At 48.4% G+C, this 14,023-nt stretch overlaps 1 protein-coding gene across 1 annotated transcript in view; it reads left to right on the top strand.

The window, feature by feature from the left end:
- Positions 1-14,023, top strand: part of ADSS1 (adenylosuccinate synthase 1) — a 37,584-nt gene extending 23,561 nt beyond the window's left edge. The window contains exons 9-13 of the mRNA XM_038746630.1: positions 215-369; positions 6,809-6,933; positions 8,280-8,377; positions 12,757-12,906; positions 13,836-14,023. Of these exons, the coding sequence (XP_038602558.1) occupies positions 215-369; positions 6,809-6,933; positions 8,280-8,377; positions 12,757-12,906; positions 13,836-13,888 (581 nt within the window). The 3' untranslated portion in view covers positions 13,889-14,023. The remainder of the gene's footprint in view (positions 1-214; positions 370-6,808; positions 6,934-8,279; positions 8,378-12,756; positions 12,907-13,835) is intronic.

Below are 14,023 nucleotides of genomic sequence, written 5' to 3'. Positions count from 1 at the left end.
TCTGGGCCTCAGTTACCTCATCTGTAAGATGGGGGTGAAGAGAGGGAGCCCCCCGTGGGACAACCTGATCACCTTGTAACCTCCCCAGTGCTTAGAACGGTTCTTGGCACATAGCGCTTAATAAAGGTCATCATTATTATTATTTTTATTTATTGAGTGCTTACTACTAGAGCAGAGTTGGTGGAAACGTTTCCCCGCCGTTTGTTTCTTACAGGCACGTACCCCTTCGTGACGTCCTCTAACTGCACCGTGGGGGGTGTGTGCACGGGCCTCGGGATTCCGCCGCAGAACGTGGGCGACGTGTTCGGCGTGGTTAAGGCCTATACCACCCGCGTGGGGATCGGCGCCTTTCCCACTGAGCAGATAAACGTACGTCCAACCGAGCGTGCGTCCGTCCGTCCATCCCGGCCCCGCCTTGGGCTATGAAGGTGGGGGGAGGAGTGGGGGAGAAATGCCTTTTGTCCTTATTTCCACTGACAACAAAGCTTGGCAATAAGAAGAGCAATGCTAATAATAATACTATTTACAACTTCTACCCCTAGAATTTCTGCTACTAATAATAATAATAGGGGGAAGCAGCGTGGCCTAGTGGATAGAATACAGGCCTCCGAGTCAGAAGAACCTGGGTTCTAATCCCAGCTCCGCCACTTGTCTGCCGTGTGACCTTGGGCAAGTCACTTCACTTCTCAGGGCCTCAGTTACCTCATCTGCAAAATGGGGATTAAGAGTGTGAGCCCCATGGAGGTCAGGGACTATGTCCAACCTGATGAATTTGTATCTACTTTGTCTATAAAGTGGTGATTAAGACTGTGAGCCCTATGTGGGACAGGGACTGTGTCATTCACTCATTCATTCAATCGTATTTATTGAGCACTTACTGTGTGCAGAGCACTGGACTAAGCACTTGGGAAGTACAGGTCGGCAACATATAGAGACAGTCCCTACCCAACAACAGGCTCACAGTCTAGAATGGGGAGACAGACAACAAAATGAAACATATGGACAGGTGTCAAGTCGTCAGAACAAATAGAATTAAAGGTAAATGCAGCTTGTCCTAATGGAAAAAGCACGGGCCTGGGACTCAATCAATCAATCAATCAATCATATTTATTGAGCACTTACTGTGTGCAGAGCACTGGACTAAGCGCTTGGGAAGTACAAGTTGGCAACATATAGAGACAGTCCCTACCCAACAGTGGGCTCACAGTCTAGAAGCCAACCTGATTACCTTGTAGCTACTCCAGCACTTAGTACAGTGTCTGGCATGTAGTAGGGAGCTTAACAAATACTTCAATTATTGTACAAGACCAGGTTCTTCTATAAGCATTCTCGCAAAGCCCCATGTTAAGGAAAGCACGTATTGTCCATCTCAATAGAGAGTCAGAAGGACCTGGGTTCTAATCGCAGCTCCACATATCTGCTGTGTAACCTTGGGCAAGTCACTTAACTTCTCAGGGCCTCAATTACTTCATCTGTATAATGGGAATTAAGAGTGTGAGCCCCAGGGAGGTCAGGGACTATGTCCAACCTGATTAACTTGTATATACCCCAGTGCTTAGAACAGTGCTTGGCACATAATAAGTGCTTAATAAGCACCATAACAGTGTCCTACACCACAGTGCCTCATATCCAAACCAGCAATTCATTCATTCAATCATATTTATTGAGCGCTTACTGTGTGCAGAGCACTGTACTAAGCACTTGGGAAGTACAAGTTGGCAACATATAGAGATGGTCCCTACCCAACAGAGGGCTCACAGTCTAGAAGGGGGAGACAGACAACAAAACAAATCCAGCAATATTGGATGAATAATCATGGTATTAATAATTATGGTACTTGTTAAGTGCTTACTATATACCAAGCACTGTACTAAGCGCCGGGGTAGATACAGGCTAATCAGGTCCCACATGGGGCTCACAGTCTAAATAGGAGGGAGAAGAGGGATAGAACCCCCATTTTGCAAATGAGGGAACTGAGGCCCAGAGAAGTGAAGTGGTTTGTCCAGCAGACCTGTGGCAGAGCTGGAATTAGAACTCAGGCCCGTGGTCTTTCTACTAGGCCATACTACTTCCCTAAATGAATGTTCTCCAAATCCCTAACAATTCTCTAACAGTATTCCCTAACAAAACACGTAGTGAAAGCAAGAACTACCGTAGGTCTAAGTGTAATTCCTTGAACCTGTAAAGCACTTAATTTTCCCAGAGTCCTTTCTTGTCCTCACAAAATCTCCATGAGGAAAGGGAAAGGTGTGCTTATGGAGGAGCAGTGTGGACTAGTTCATTCATTCATTCATTCATTCATTCATCATTCATTCATATTTATTGTGCGCTTACTGTGTGCAGAGCACTGTACTAACTGCTTAAAGAGCACAATAAGCACATAATAGACATGATAAGCACTTAGTACAGTGCTCTGCACACAGTTATAGCTCAATAAATATGATTAAATGAATAAATGAATGATGATGATAATGATGATGATGATGATGATGATGTGTCAAGCGCTAAACTAAGAGCTGGGATAGACAGAAGCAGCATGGCTCAGTGGAAAGAGCATGGGCTTTGGAGTCAGAGGTCATGGGTTAAAATCCCAGCTCTGCCAATTGCCAGCTGTGTGACTCTGGGCAAGTCACTTCACTTCTCTGTGCCTCAGTTACCTCATCTGTAAAATGGGGATGAAGACTGTGAGCCCCACGTGGGACAACCCGATCACCTTGTAGCCCCCCCAGCACTTAGAACAGTGCTGTGCACATAGTAAGCGCTTAATAAATGTCATCATTATTATTATTATATAAGATCCTCAGTTTAGACACAGTTCCACAAGGGGTTCCCAGCCCAAAGTAGGTGGTTGAAACAGAGTTGAATTCCCATTTTACAGATGAGGAAACTGAGGCACAGAGAAGTTAAGCAACTTGTCCAAGGTTACTCGGCAGGCAAGTGGAAGAGTCAGGATTAGTACCCGGCTCCTCTGATTCCCAGGCCAGTACTTTTTCCACTAGAAGACACTGCTTCTCACCATCTTCTAGACTGTGAGCCCACTGTTGGGTAAGGACCATCTCTACACGTTGCCAACTTGTAATAATAATAATAATAATAATAATGATGGTATTTATTAAGCGCTTACTATGTGCAAAGCACTTTTCTAAGCACTGGGAAGGTTACAAGGTGATCAGGTTGTCCCACGGGGGGCTCACAGTCTTAATCCCCATTTCACAGATGAGGTAACTGAGGCCCAGAGAAGTTAAGTGACTTGCCCAAAGTCACACAGCTGACAAGCGGCGGAGCCGGAATTTGAACCCATGACCTCTCACTCCAAAGCTGTTGAGCTGTTTCTCTAACCTGGGAACTTGCACTTCCCAAGCTCCCAAGCACAGTGCTCTGCACACAGTAAGCGCTCAATAAATACGATTGAATGAATGAATGAATGAATCAGGGTTCATCCACAAATTTTCCAAAAGTCAAAAGCTGAAAAGCTGATTGCTGATGAAGCCGTCATCAAAATCCGCCTCCAGGCCCAGCCCACCGCCCCTAGTCTGCTCCATCCCTGAAGAACCTAGGTCAGACCCAGACCACAGGTCCGCAGTAGTGGGGGTTGGGGTCGATCTCCTCCAGTGATTGGCTTCGTCCTCAAAAGGATGGACAAAGTCTTGATGTCCGTTACAGGCTGTGGGTCGTGCTGTCATTCTGGGTTTTGGTCCCCACTTCTGCCCAAGCCTCATTTGACGCTCAGTCTGGGGACCCGGCTTGGCTGAGCAAATTCTTAATGGGCAGCCACTGGTGCTTCCTTTGTGCCCAGAGAAGCAGCGTGGCTTAGTGGAAAGAGCCCGGGCTTTGGAATCAGAGGTCAGGGGACTTTGAGCAAGTCACTTAATCAATCAATCAATCAATCAATCAATCAATTGTATTTATTGAGTGCTTACTGTGTGCAGAGCACTGTACTAAACGCTTGGGAAGTACAAGTTGGCAACATATAGAGACAGTCCCTACCCAACAGTGCGCTCACAGTCTAAAAGGGGAAGACAGAGAACAAAACCAAACGTACTAACAAAATAAAATAAATAGAATAGATATGTACAGGTAAAATAAATAAATAAATAGAGTAATAAATATGTACAAGCATATATACATATATACAGGTGCTGTGAGGAAGGGAAGGAGGTAAGGTCGGGGGGATGGAGAGGGGGACGAGGGGGAGAGGAAGGAAGGGGCTCAGTCTGGGAAGGCCTCCTGGAGGAGGTGAGCTCTCAGTAGGGCCTTGAAGGGAGGAAGAGAGCTAGCTTGGCGGATGGGCAGAGGGAGGGCATTCCAGGCCCGGGGGATGACGTGGGCCGGGGGTCGACGGGCGGGACAGGCGAGAACGAGGTACGGTGAGGAGATTAGCAGCGGAGGAGCGGAGGGTGTGGGCTGGGCTGTAGAAGGAGAGAAGGGAGATGAGGTAGGAGGGGGCAAGGTGATGGACAGCCTTGAAGCCCAGGGTGAGGAGTTTCTGCCTGATGCGCAGATTGATTGGTAGCCACTGGAGATTTTTGAGGAGGGGAGTAATATGCCCAGAGCGTTTCTGGACAAAGATAATCCGGGCAGCAGCATGAAGTATGGATTGAAGTGGGGAGAGACACGAGGATGGGAGATCAGAGAGAAGGCTGATGCAGTAGTCCAGACGGGATAGGATGAGAGGTTGAATGTGCTGGGTAGCGGTATGGATGGAGAAGAAAAGGTGGATCTTGACAATGTTGCGGAGCTGAGACAGGCAGGTTTTGGTGACGGCTTGGATGTGAAAAGTGGAAAGAGCCCGGGCTTTGGAGTCAGAGGTCATGGGTTCAAATCCCGACTCCACCACTTGTCAGCTGTGGGACTTTGAGCAAGTCACCTAATCAATCAATCAATTGTATTTATTGAGAGCTAACTGTGTGCAGAGCACTGTACTAAGCGCTTGGGAAGTACAAGTTGGCAACATATAGAGACAGTCCCTACCCAACAGTGGGCTCACAGTCTAAAAGGGGAAGACAGAGAACAAAACCAAACATACTAACAAAATAAAATAAATAGAATAGATATGTACAGGTAAAATAAATAAATAAATAAATAAATAAATAGAGTAATAAATATGTACAAACATATATACATATATACAGGTGCGGTGGGGAAGGGAAGGAGGTAATATGGGGGGATGTAGAGGGGGATGAGGGGGAGAGGAAGGAAGGGGCTCAGTCTGGGAAGGCCTCCTAACTTCTCCTAACTTAACTTCTCTGTGCCTCAGTTACCTCATCTATAAAATGGGGATGAAGTCTGTGAGCCCCACGTGGGACAACCTGATCAGCTTGTATCTACCCCAGAACTTAGAACAGTGCTTGGCACATAGTAAGCGCTTAACAAATACCATCATTATTATTATCTGCAACACTTCGCCCTGACACCTCCAAAATCCCTAGCCCTGGCACCTCCAAGATCCATAGCCCCGACACCTCCAAGATCTCTAGCCCTGATACCGCTGGGCATGCTATTTCCTCTAGAGAAATGAAAAGAAAATCTGAATTTTTGTTGTGAGTAGGTGTGAATCTAGGTGTGGTCCTGAACTTTGAAATAACCTTACTGTGAGTCCACATGTGCACATTCAGACAGCCACAAATATAAACTTTAAATGACCGAATGGCTTGAGCCTAGATGCCTCTGTCTTCTCAGTGGGCTGCGTTGATTTCCTGTTCTCAGATTCTCTCATCTGCCCCCGGCAAAAATAATAATAATTATCATCATCATCATCATCAATCGTATTTATTGAGTGCTTACTATGTGCAGAGCACTGTACTAAGCGCTTGGGAAGTACAAATTGGCAACATATAGAGACAGTCCCTACCCAACAGTGGGCTCACAGTCTAAAAGGGGGAGACAGAGAACAAAACCAAACATACTAACAAAATAAAATAAATAGAATAGATATGTACAAGTAAAATAAATAAATAAATAAATAAATAGAGTAATAAATATGTACAAACATATATACATATATACAGGTGCTGTGGGGAAGGGAAGGAGGTAAGATGGGGGGGATAGAGAGGGGGACGAGGGGGAGACATTATGACAATAATGGCATTTGTTAAGCGCTTACTATGTGCCAGGCAACATACTAAGAACTGGGGTGGATACAAGCAAATGGGGTTGGATGCAGGCCCTGTCCCACATGGGGCTCACGGTCTTCATCATCCCCATTTTACTGATGAGGGAACTGAGGCACAGAGAAGTGAAGTGACTTGTTCAAGGTCACCCAGCAGACAAGTGGCGGAGCTAGGATTAGATCCCAGGTCATTCTGACTCCCAGGACCTGATGGAGAGAACAAAACCAAACATACTAACAAAATAAAATAAATAGAATAGATATGTACAAGTAAAATAAATAAATAGAGTAATAAATATGTACAAACATATATACATATATACAGGTGCTGTGGGGAAGGGAAGGAGGTAAGATGGGGGGGATGGAGAGGGGGACGAGGGGGAGAGGAAGGAAGGGGCCACTAGGCCTCTATCCACTAGGCCACGCTGCTTCTCCTCGCTTGCTTGGGGCGCTTACTCCGGTGGGCAGCCCGGCCCCCGGCCCGGTTGCCCGCCGTCCGTGACCTGTCTCTTCTCTGGGCAAATCACTTCTCTTGCTTCAGTTGCCTCAGCTGTAAAACGGGGATTGAAACTTGAGCCCTAAGTGGGACAGAAACTGTGTCCAACCAATTTGCTTGTACCCGCCCCAGCACTTAGCACAGTGCCTGGCACATAGTAAGCGCTTAACAAATATCACCATCATCCTCTTCTCGCCCCTCAGGAGATTGGGGACCTGCTGCAGAACCGGGGCCACGAGTGGGGAGTGACCACCGGCCGGAAGCGGCGCTGCGGCTGGCTCGATCTCGTCATCCTGAGATTCGCACACATGATCAACGGCTTCACCGCGTAAGACCCGGGGCTGGGGTCCCTCAGCCTCAGCTCCCCTCAGCCTCCAACCACACCGTCCAGCGCAGGCGGCCTCTGGAGAGGAAGTCACGGCCCCAGGAATCGGCCGCCCCCTTTCCTTGGAAGTTTCTGAGGCTCAGCTCTGCATCGAGGGCAGACTCACTCACAGTGTGGGGATGAATCCTCTCAAGCTATTAGCTCAGGACTCAGTGGCCACCTCCACTGATGAGATGCAGTGTGGACAAGCCCTGCCAGAGAGTTCCAGGGCTGGGTGGTCCCTGGAGCTGGCATTGGTCCCTATCCATCAATCGATCAGTAGTATTTATTGAACGCTTACTGTGTGCAGAACACTTGAGAGAGTAAAGTACAACAGAGTTGGTTGACACGTTCCCTGCCCACAACGAGCTTACAGTCTAGAGGGGGAGACAGACATAAATATAAATACTTAAATTATGGGTATGCACATAAATGTGGTGGGGCTGTGGGAGGGGTGAAAAAAGGGAGGAAATCCAACTGTAAGGGTGACACAGAAAGGAATAAGAGAAGAGGAAAGGAGGGCTTAGTCAGGGGAGACCTCTTGGAGGAGATGTGCCTTCCATCATCATCAGTAAGGCTTTGATGGTGGGGAGAGTAATTGTCAGATATGAAGTGGGAGGGCATTTCAGGCCACCACTTAGACCGATTGATTGGTCACTCCTGAGCCTAGAAAATTCCAGAATGTCATGTCATCGTCCCCTGCCACTCAGCCGACCATCCCTAAATCATCTCAGACAAAAGAGAGTCCCTCTGTCCCTCCCGGAGAAGGAAATATCCCGGCCTCTAATATTCCTCCCACTCAAAAAAAGTATTTCTCGAGCCTAACCCAAGTCCCTCCTGCTGAAGCGGTGGCCCAGCTGCTCTAGCCGTGCCTTGGGGAGGGCTGGAAGGGCTGGCTCCGGGTGTCGTCGGCAGGGAGGCTTTGGGGAAATGCGATAATAGTCGAGTGGGACCCCTTCTGCCCCGGCTTGGTGACCCACGCTCACTGGGAACCAGGCCAGACCAGTGATGGGACGGGAGGGAACCCTGGCTTTGTTCTAGTTTCAAAGTTTCCTCTTGAAGAATCTCTCCTTGGTCTGTGTAGAAAATTCCCCAGGAAGGAATTTGCAGTTTGGGGGAGAAGTCCCTGAAAGCCTGGAAGCACGGAGGGTTGGGGTCTGCCCCTCCTCTCCCTCTGGGGCAAACTGTGACCCGTGGGGGGCCCTGCCGGGGGCAGCGGGAGGGAACCCGCCACAGTCTGGACCCGGGTTCCGGCTCCACCTTCCCGGCAGTCAGCATCATGGCCAGTTTGTATGTCCGTTGCCCCGCAGGCTGGCGCTGACCAAGTTGGACATCCTGGATGCCTTGGATGAGATCAAAATCGGCGTTTCTTACAAGCTGAATGGGAGGAGGATTCCCTATTTCCCAGGTAGGGGTGAACGGCCTCTTGGGGCTTGGGGGCCAGCAGATGGAGGGGTGAGGCCATGACCGCCAGGCCCGCCGCTGCGGGGAGATGGGTAGCTGCTTGCCATGTGAAGCAGCATCGCCTCTTGGATAGAGTCCAGTCCTGTGAGTCAAAAGGACTCGAGTTCTAATCTCGACTCCGCCACTTGTCTGTCGTGTGACTTTGGGCAAGTCGCTTCATTTTCCTGGCCCTCGGTTACCTCATCTGTAAAATGGAGATGAAGACTGCGAGCCCCGTGTGGGACAGGGATTGTGTCCAATCCGATTTTCTTGTATCCACCCCAGAGCTTAGTACAGTGCCTGACACATAGGAACCGCTTAACAAATACCACCATTGCCGAGATTTGGAGGGTGCTTCCTTCTATTTTCAATCAATCAATCGTATTTATTGAGCACTTACTGTGTGCAGAGCACTGTACTAAGTGCTTGGGAAGTACAAGTTGGCAACATATAGAGACAGTCCCTACCCAACAGTGGGCTCACAGTCTAGAAGATAATGATAGCATTTATTAAGCGCTTACTATATGCAGAGCACTGCTCAAAGCGCTGGGGAGGTTACAAGGTGATCAAGTTGTCCCACAGGGGGCTCACAGTCCCCCCATTTTCCAGATGAGGGAACTGAGGCCCAGAGAAGTTAAGTGACTTGCCCAAAGTAAGTGGCGGGGTAGGGATTTGAACCCATGACCTCTGACTCCAAAGCCCGTGCTCTTTCCACAGAGCCACGCTGCTATTTTCCTAGAGTGCTTTGCCCTCACAACACTCCCCTCTCTCCCCTCGTGCTGGGAGTGGCGGAGACCATTCTTACCATCTTACAAATGAAGAAACTGAGGCCCAGAGAAGTTAAGTGAGTTGCACAAGGCCCCACAGCAGGCAACGGCCAAAGCCGGGATTAGCATCCAGATCTCCTGATTCTCAGTCCTGCACTTTTTTCATCAGACCATGCTGCTTCCCATGTTTTGTGCGGTTTTTTTTCCAAACCAGGGATCCAGGACTCTTTCTCCTTCCTGTCCCTGCTTGGGTCTTTCCCCTCCCTCTCTCCATTAATCATAATACTGATAATAATAACAACAAAACTAATAGTGGGATTCATGAAGAACCTACTATCAGTCAATCATTGGTACTTGAATGTTTACTGGGTGCTGAATTAAGCACTTGGGAGAGTAAAATACAACAGGGTTGGTAGACAAATTTCCTGCCCACAAGAAGCTTGCAGTCTGGGCAGCGGAGGACAGACATGACTATAAGTAGCAGCATGGCCTATTGGGTAGAGCCCGAGCCTGGAAGTGAGAAGGACCTGGGTTCTAATCCCGGCTCCGCCGCTTGTCAGCTGTGTGATTTAACTTCCCTGTTCCTCAGTTCCCTCATCTGTAAAATGGGGATGAAGACTGTGAGCCCCACGTGGGACAACCTGATGACCTTGTATCTACCCCAGTGCTTAGAACAGTGCTTGGCACATAGTAAGCGCTTAACAAATACCATCATTATTATTATTTACCTCATCTATCAAATGGGGATTAAGACTGTGAGCCCCAAGTGGGACAAGGACTCTGTCCAACCTGTTTAGCTTGTATCTACCCCAGTGATTAGAACACATAGTAAGCGCTTAACAAATACTATTATTATTATGTGCTGTGGGGCTGAGGGTGGGGAAAATACCAAATGCCCAAAACGCACAGATCCAAGTGTCAAGCACTGTGCAAAGTGCCAGGGTAGGTACAATACAGTTAGATCTACACCCTCCCCAAGACCCCGTTGTCCTCTGCAGGCTCCCCTCACCCCTCGTCATATGACAACCCACGAGCCGGCCCTGCCTGGGGACAGAAAGCTCTGCCCGACTCCAGTAGCCATGCGTGTCCTCTCTGTCTCTGTCTGGACCTGCCGGTGGGAGAGCTAAAGTCCCGGTGGCTCCCAGGGAGGGAGGCAGCTGGCCCATCCTCCTCGGGGCTCTCCAAAATGAATAGACGTGTCAGGCTGGTTACCCTTGTGTGTCTGAGCCCCTTAAGGGGGGGACATGCAACGGGGGCAGAGGGACCACTTACTCAAGTAGCAGCCAGCAACAAGGCTTTGGTGCTTCTCCCTTGCCAGAAGCAAGGCCTGGTAGTAATAATAATAATAATAATAATAATGGCATTTATTAAGCGCTTACTAGGTGCAAAGCACTGTTCTAAGCGCTGGGGAGGTTACAAGGCGATCAGGTTGTCCCACGGGGGGCTCAAAGTCTTAATCCCCATTTTACAGATGAGGTAACTGAGGCACAGAGAAGTTAAGCGAGTTGCCCAAAGTCACACAGCTGACAATTGGCACAGCTGGGATTTGAACCCATGACCTCTGACTCTTTCCACTGAGCCATGCTGCTTCTCTTTTTGGTAGTCTTTGGTAGTCTTTTTCTTTTCTTTTTTTTTTTTAATGGTATTTGTTAAGCGCTTCCGAGGTGTTGGGGTACATTCTAGGTAATCAGTTTGGACACAGTCCCTGTCCTAAATGGGGCTCGCAGCTTTAATTCCCATTTTTCAGGTGAGGTTACTGAGGCACGGAGAAGTTGTGACTTACCCAAGGACATTCTGCATTCAGTCATTCATTCTTTCAATCGTATTTATTGAGTGCTTACTTTGTGCAGAGCACTGTACTAAGCGCTTGGGAAGTACAAGTCACCAACATATAGAGATGGTCCCTACCCAACAATGGGCTCACAGTCTAGAAGCAGACAGGTGACAGAGCAAGGATTAGAACTCAGGTCCTTCTGACTCCAAAGCCCATGCTCCACCCATTAGGTAATGCCGGTAGGATACAGTCCCTGCCCCACATAAGGCTCACAGTCTTAGTCTCCATTTTACAGATGTGGTAACTGAGGCTCAGAGAAGTGAAGTGACTAGCCTAAGGTCATACAGCCGACAAGTGACAGAGCAGGGATTAGAACTCAGTTCTCCTGACTCTTAGTCCCTTAATACAGGGCAGGGGCAGCTTTTCTTAGAACCTAGGCCCTCCAACTTCTAGTCCACAGCTCCTTCCACTGTGCCTCGCTGCCTCTCTAAATCCAGGGTGTGGGTGTCCATGGGCTGTGAAGCCAGCCAAGAGGGTACCCAGCTTAGGTGGGTTGTGAGGAAGATAGAGAGGGGCCTGAGATAGAGGCTCAGATGTCCAGGGAATGTATCTGTTATACTGTCATATTGTACTCTCCCAAGCACTTAGTACAGTGCTCTGCACACAGTAGTGCTTAATAGGTATGATTGACTGACTGAAATCAATCAATCAATCAATCAATCGTATTATTGAGCGCTTACTGTGTGCAGAGCACTGTACTAAGCACTTGGCAACATATAGAGACAGTCCCTACCCAACAGTGGGCTCACAGTCTAAAAGGGGGAGACAGACAACAAAACCAAACATACTAACAAAATAAAATAAATAGAACAGATATGTACAAGTAAAATAAATAAATAGAGTAGTAAATATGTATAAACATATATACATATATAAAGGTGCTGTGGGGAAGGGAAGGAGGTAAGACGGGGGATGGAAAGGGGGACGAGGGGGAGAGGACGGAGGGGGCTCAATCTGGGAAGGCCTCCTGGAGGAGGTGAACTCTCAGTAGGACCTTGAAGGGAGGAAGAGAGCTAGCTTGGCGGATGGGCAGAGGGAGGGCATTCCAGGCCTGGGGGAGGACGTGGGCCGGGGGTCGATTGCGGGACAGGCGAGAACGAGGCATGATGAGGAGATTAGCGGCAGAGGAGCGGAGTGGTATTTACTGAGCACTTCCTACTGAAAGTAGAGTTCTGTACTGGGTGCCTATTGTGAGCAGAGCACTGTCCTTGAAGAATGCTTGGGTGATAAGAGGTGCTCTGTACAAGAAAGTGCTCAGTAAATAATAGTAATAATGATGGCATTTATTAAGCGCTTACTATGTGCAAAGCACTATTCTAAGCGCTGGGGTGGTGACAAGGTGATCAGGTTGTGCCCCGGGAGGCTCACAGTTTTAATCCCCATTTTACAGATGAGGGAACTGAGGCACAGAGAAGTTAAGTGACTTGCCCAAAGTCACACAGCTGACAGTTGGTGGAGCTGGGATTTGAACCCATGACCTCTGACTCCAAAGCCTGGGCTCTTTCCACTGAGCCATGCTGCTTCTCTACAATTGGTTGATTGATTGACTGTTATTATTAAGCGCTTAGTACAGTGCTCTGCACATAGTAAGAGCTCAATAAATACAATTGATTATTATTAATAATAATAATAATAATGATTCAGTGATGAAAGAGGGCTCCGGAAGCCACCATCAGGAGACCAAGGTCTTGGGGCGGGTGGTGGGGTCTGACTCCTCGCTCCTCACGTTGGTCTCCCTCCCAGCAAACCAAGAAATCCTGCAGAAAGTGGAAGTGGAATATGAAACGATGCCCGGCTGGAAGGCGGACACTACCGGGGCCCGGAAGTGGGAAGAGCTTCCTGCCAAAGCTCAGAACTACGTCCGATTCGTGGAGAATCACGTCGGCGTGGCTGGTAAGCGGGGCCCACCTCCCTGCCCAACTAACCACCCCCAAAACCTTGGCCAGTCACCCACCGGACGTTGATGTCTAGGTGGGCGTCTGAAAATTCTTCCGCCTGTCCAGATCCCGGTCTCAGTTGACCTACATGGTTGGTTAGGGAGATTTAGGACTCCGGATGCGGCATTACGTGACACCAAGCAGTGGTGTGGCCAATTAATCACCCATTCAATGGTATTCATTGAGTGCTTACAGTGTGCAGAACCCTGGACTAAGTGCCTGGTAGAGTACAATAGAACAAAGTTAGTCAACTCTGTCCATGTGGGGCTCAATCAGTCAATTAATCACATTTTTTGAGCACTTACTGTGTGCAGAGCACTGTATTAAACGCCTGGGACAGCAAAGTAATACTGAGTAGGTAGACATTCCCCGCCCACAGCGAGTTTATAGTGTAGAGGGGGAGAACAGGGCTCACAGTCTACGAAGGAGGGAGTTGGATTTAAACCCCTGCTCAAAACGGTCTAGACTGTGAGCCCACTGTTGGGTAGGGACTGTCTCTATATGTTGCCAACTTGTACTTCCCAAGCGCTTAGTACAGTGCTCTGCACACAGTAAGTGCTCAATAAATACGATTGATTGATTGATTGATTCTAGCCCTTCGGTGACTGATGGGGAGAGGGGCTTTTTCCTCCTGGGTGAATGAGGGGGCAGAGGGGAGAGGTGGGCTTGGCGGATGGGATTTGACCCTCTCTCTCCCCTGTCAAGATTCATCATCTATCTGCCACCTTCCTCTCCCGCAGATCTTTTGGGTTAAATTGCTTCCTTTAACGTACACGATGCAAAGAGATTGAAATGTGTTTGTTTTGCTGCTGGCTCTCAGTAATTGTGCTAATAGTTGTTTATCGTTGTCTGTGTGTGTATGTGTATGGTTGTTTTTTTTTCCAGTTAAGTGGGTCGGTGTTGGAAAATCGAGAGAGTCAATGATCCAGCTGTTTTAACCATAGAAAGAACTTTAATCCTGAGAAGCCCAATTCAGTAGTCATCTGTTCCCCCAGCTGGTCGCCAAGATTCTATCACCAGTCCTTTGCAGCCCAGGATGTTATCCGAAGTGCATTAAAAAAAAGTGATATTTT

Source organism: Tachyglossus aculeatus, chromosome 1 (genome assembly GCF_015852505.1).
Source record: "Tachyglossus aculeatus isolate mTacAcu1 chromosome 1, mTacAcu1.pri, whole genome shotgun sequence".
Taxonomy (NCBI): domain Eukaryota; kingdom Metazoa; phylum Chordata; class Mammalia; order Monotremata; family Tachyglossidae; genus Tachyglossus; species Tachyglossus aculeatus.
This window is presented reverse-complemented; position numbering and strand designations above follow the sequence as displayed.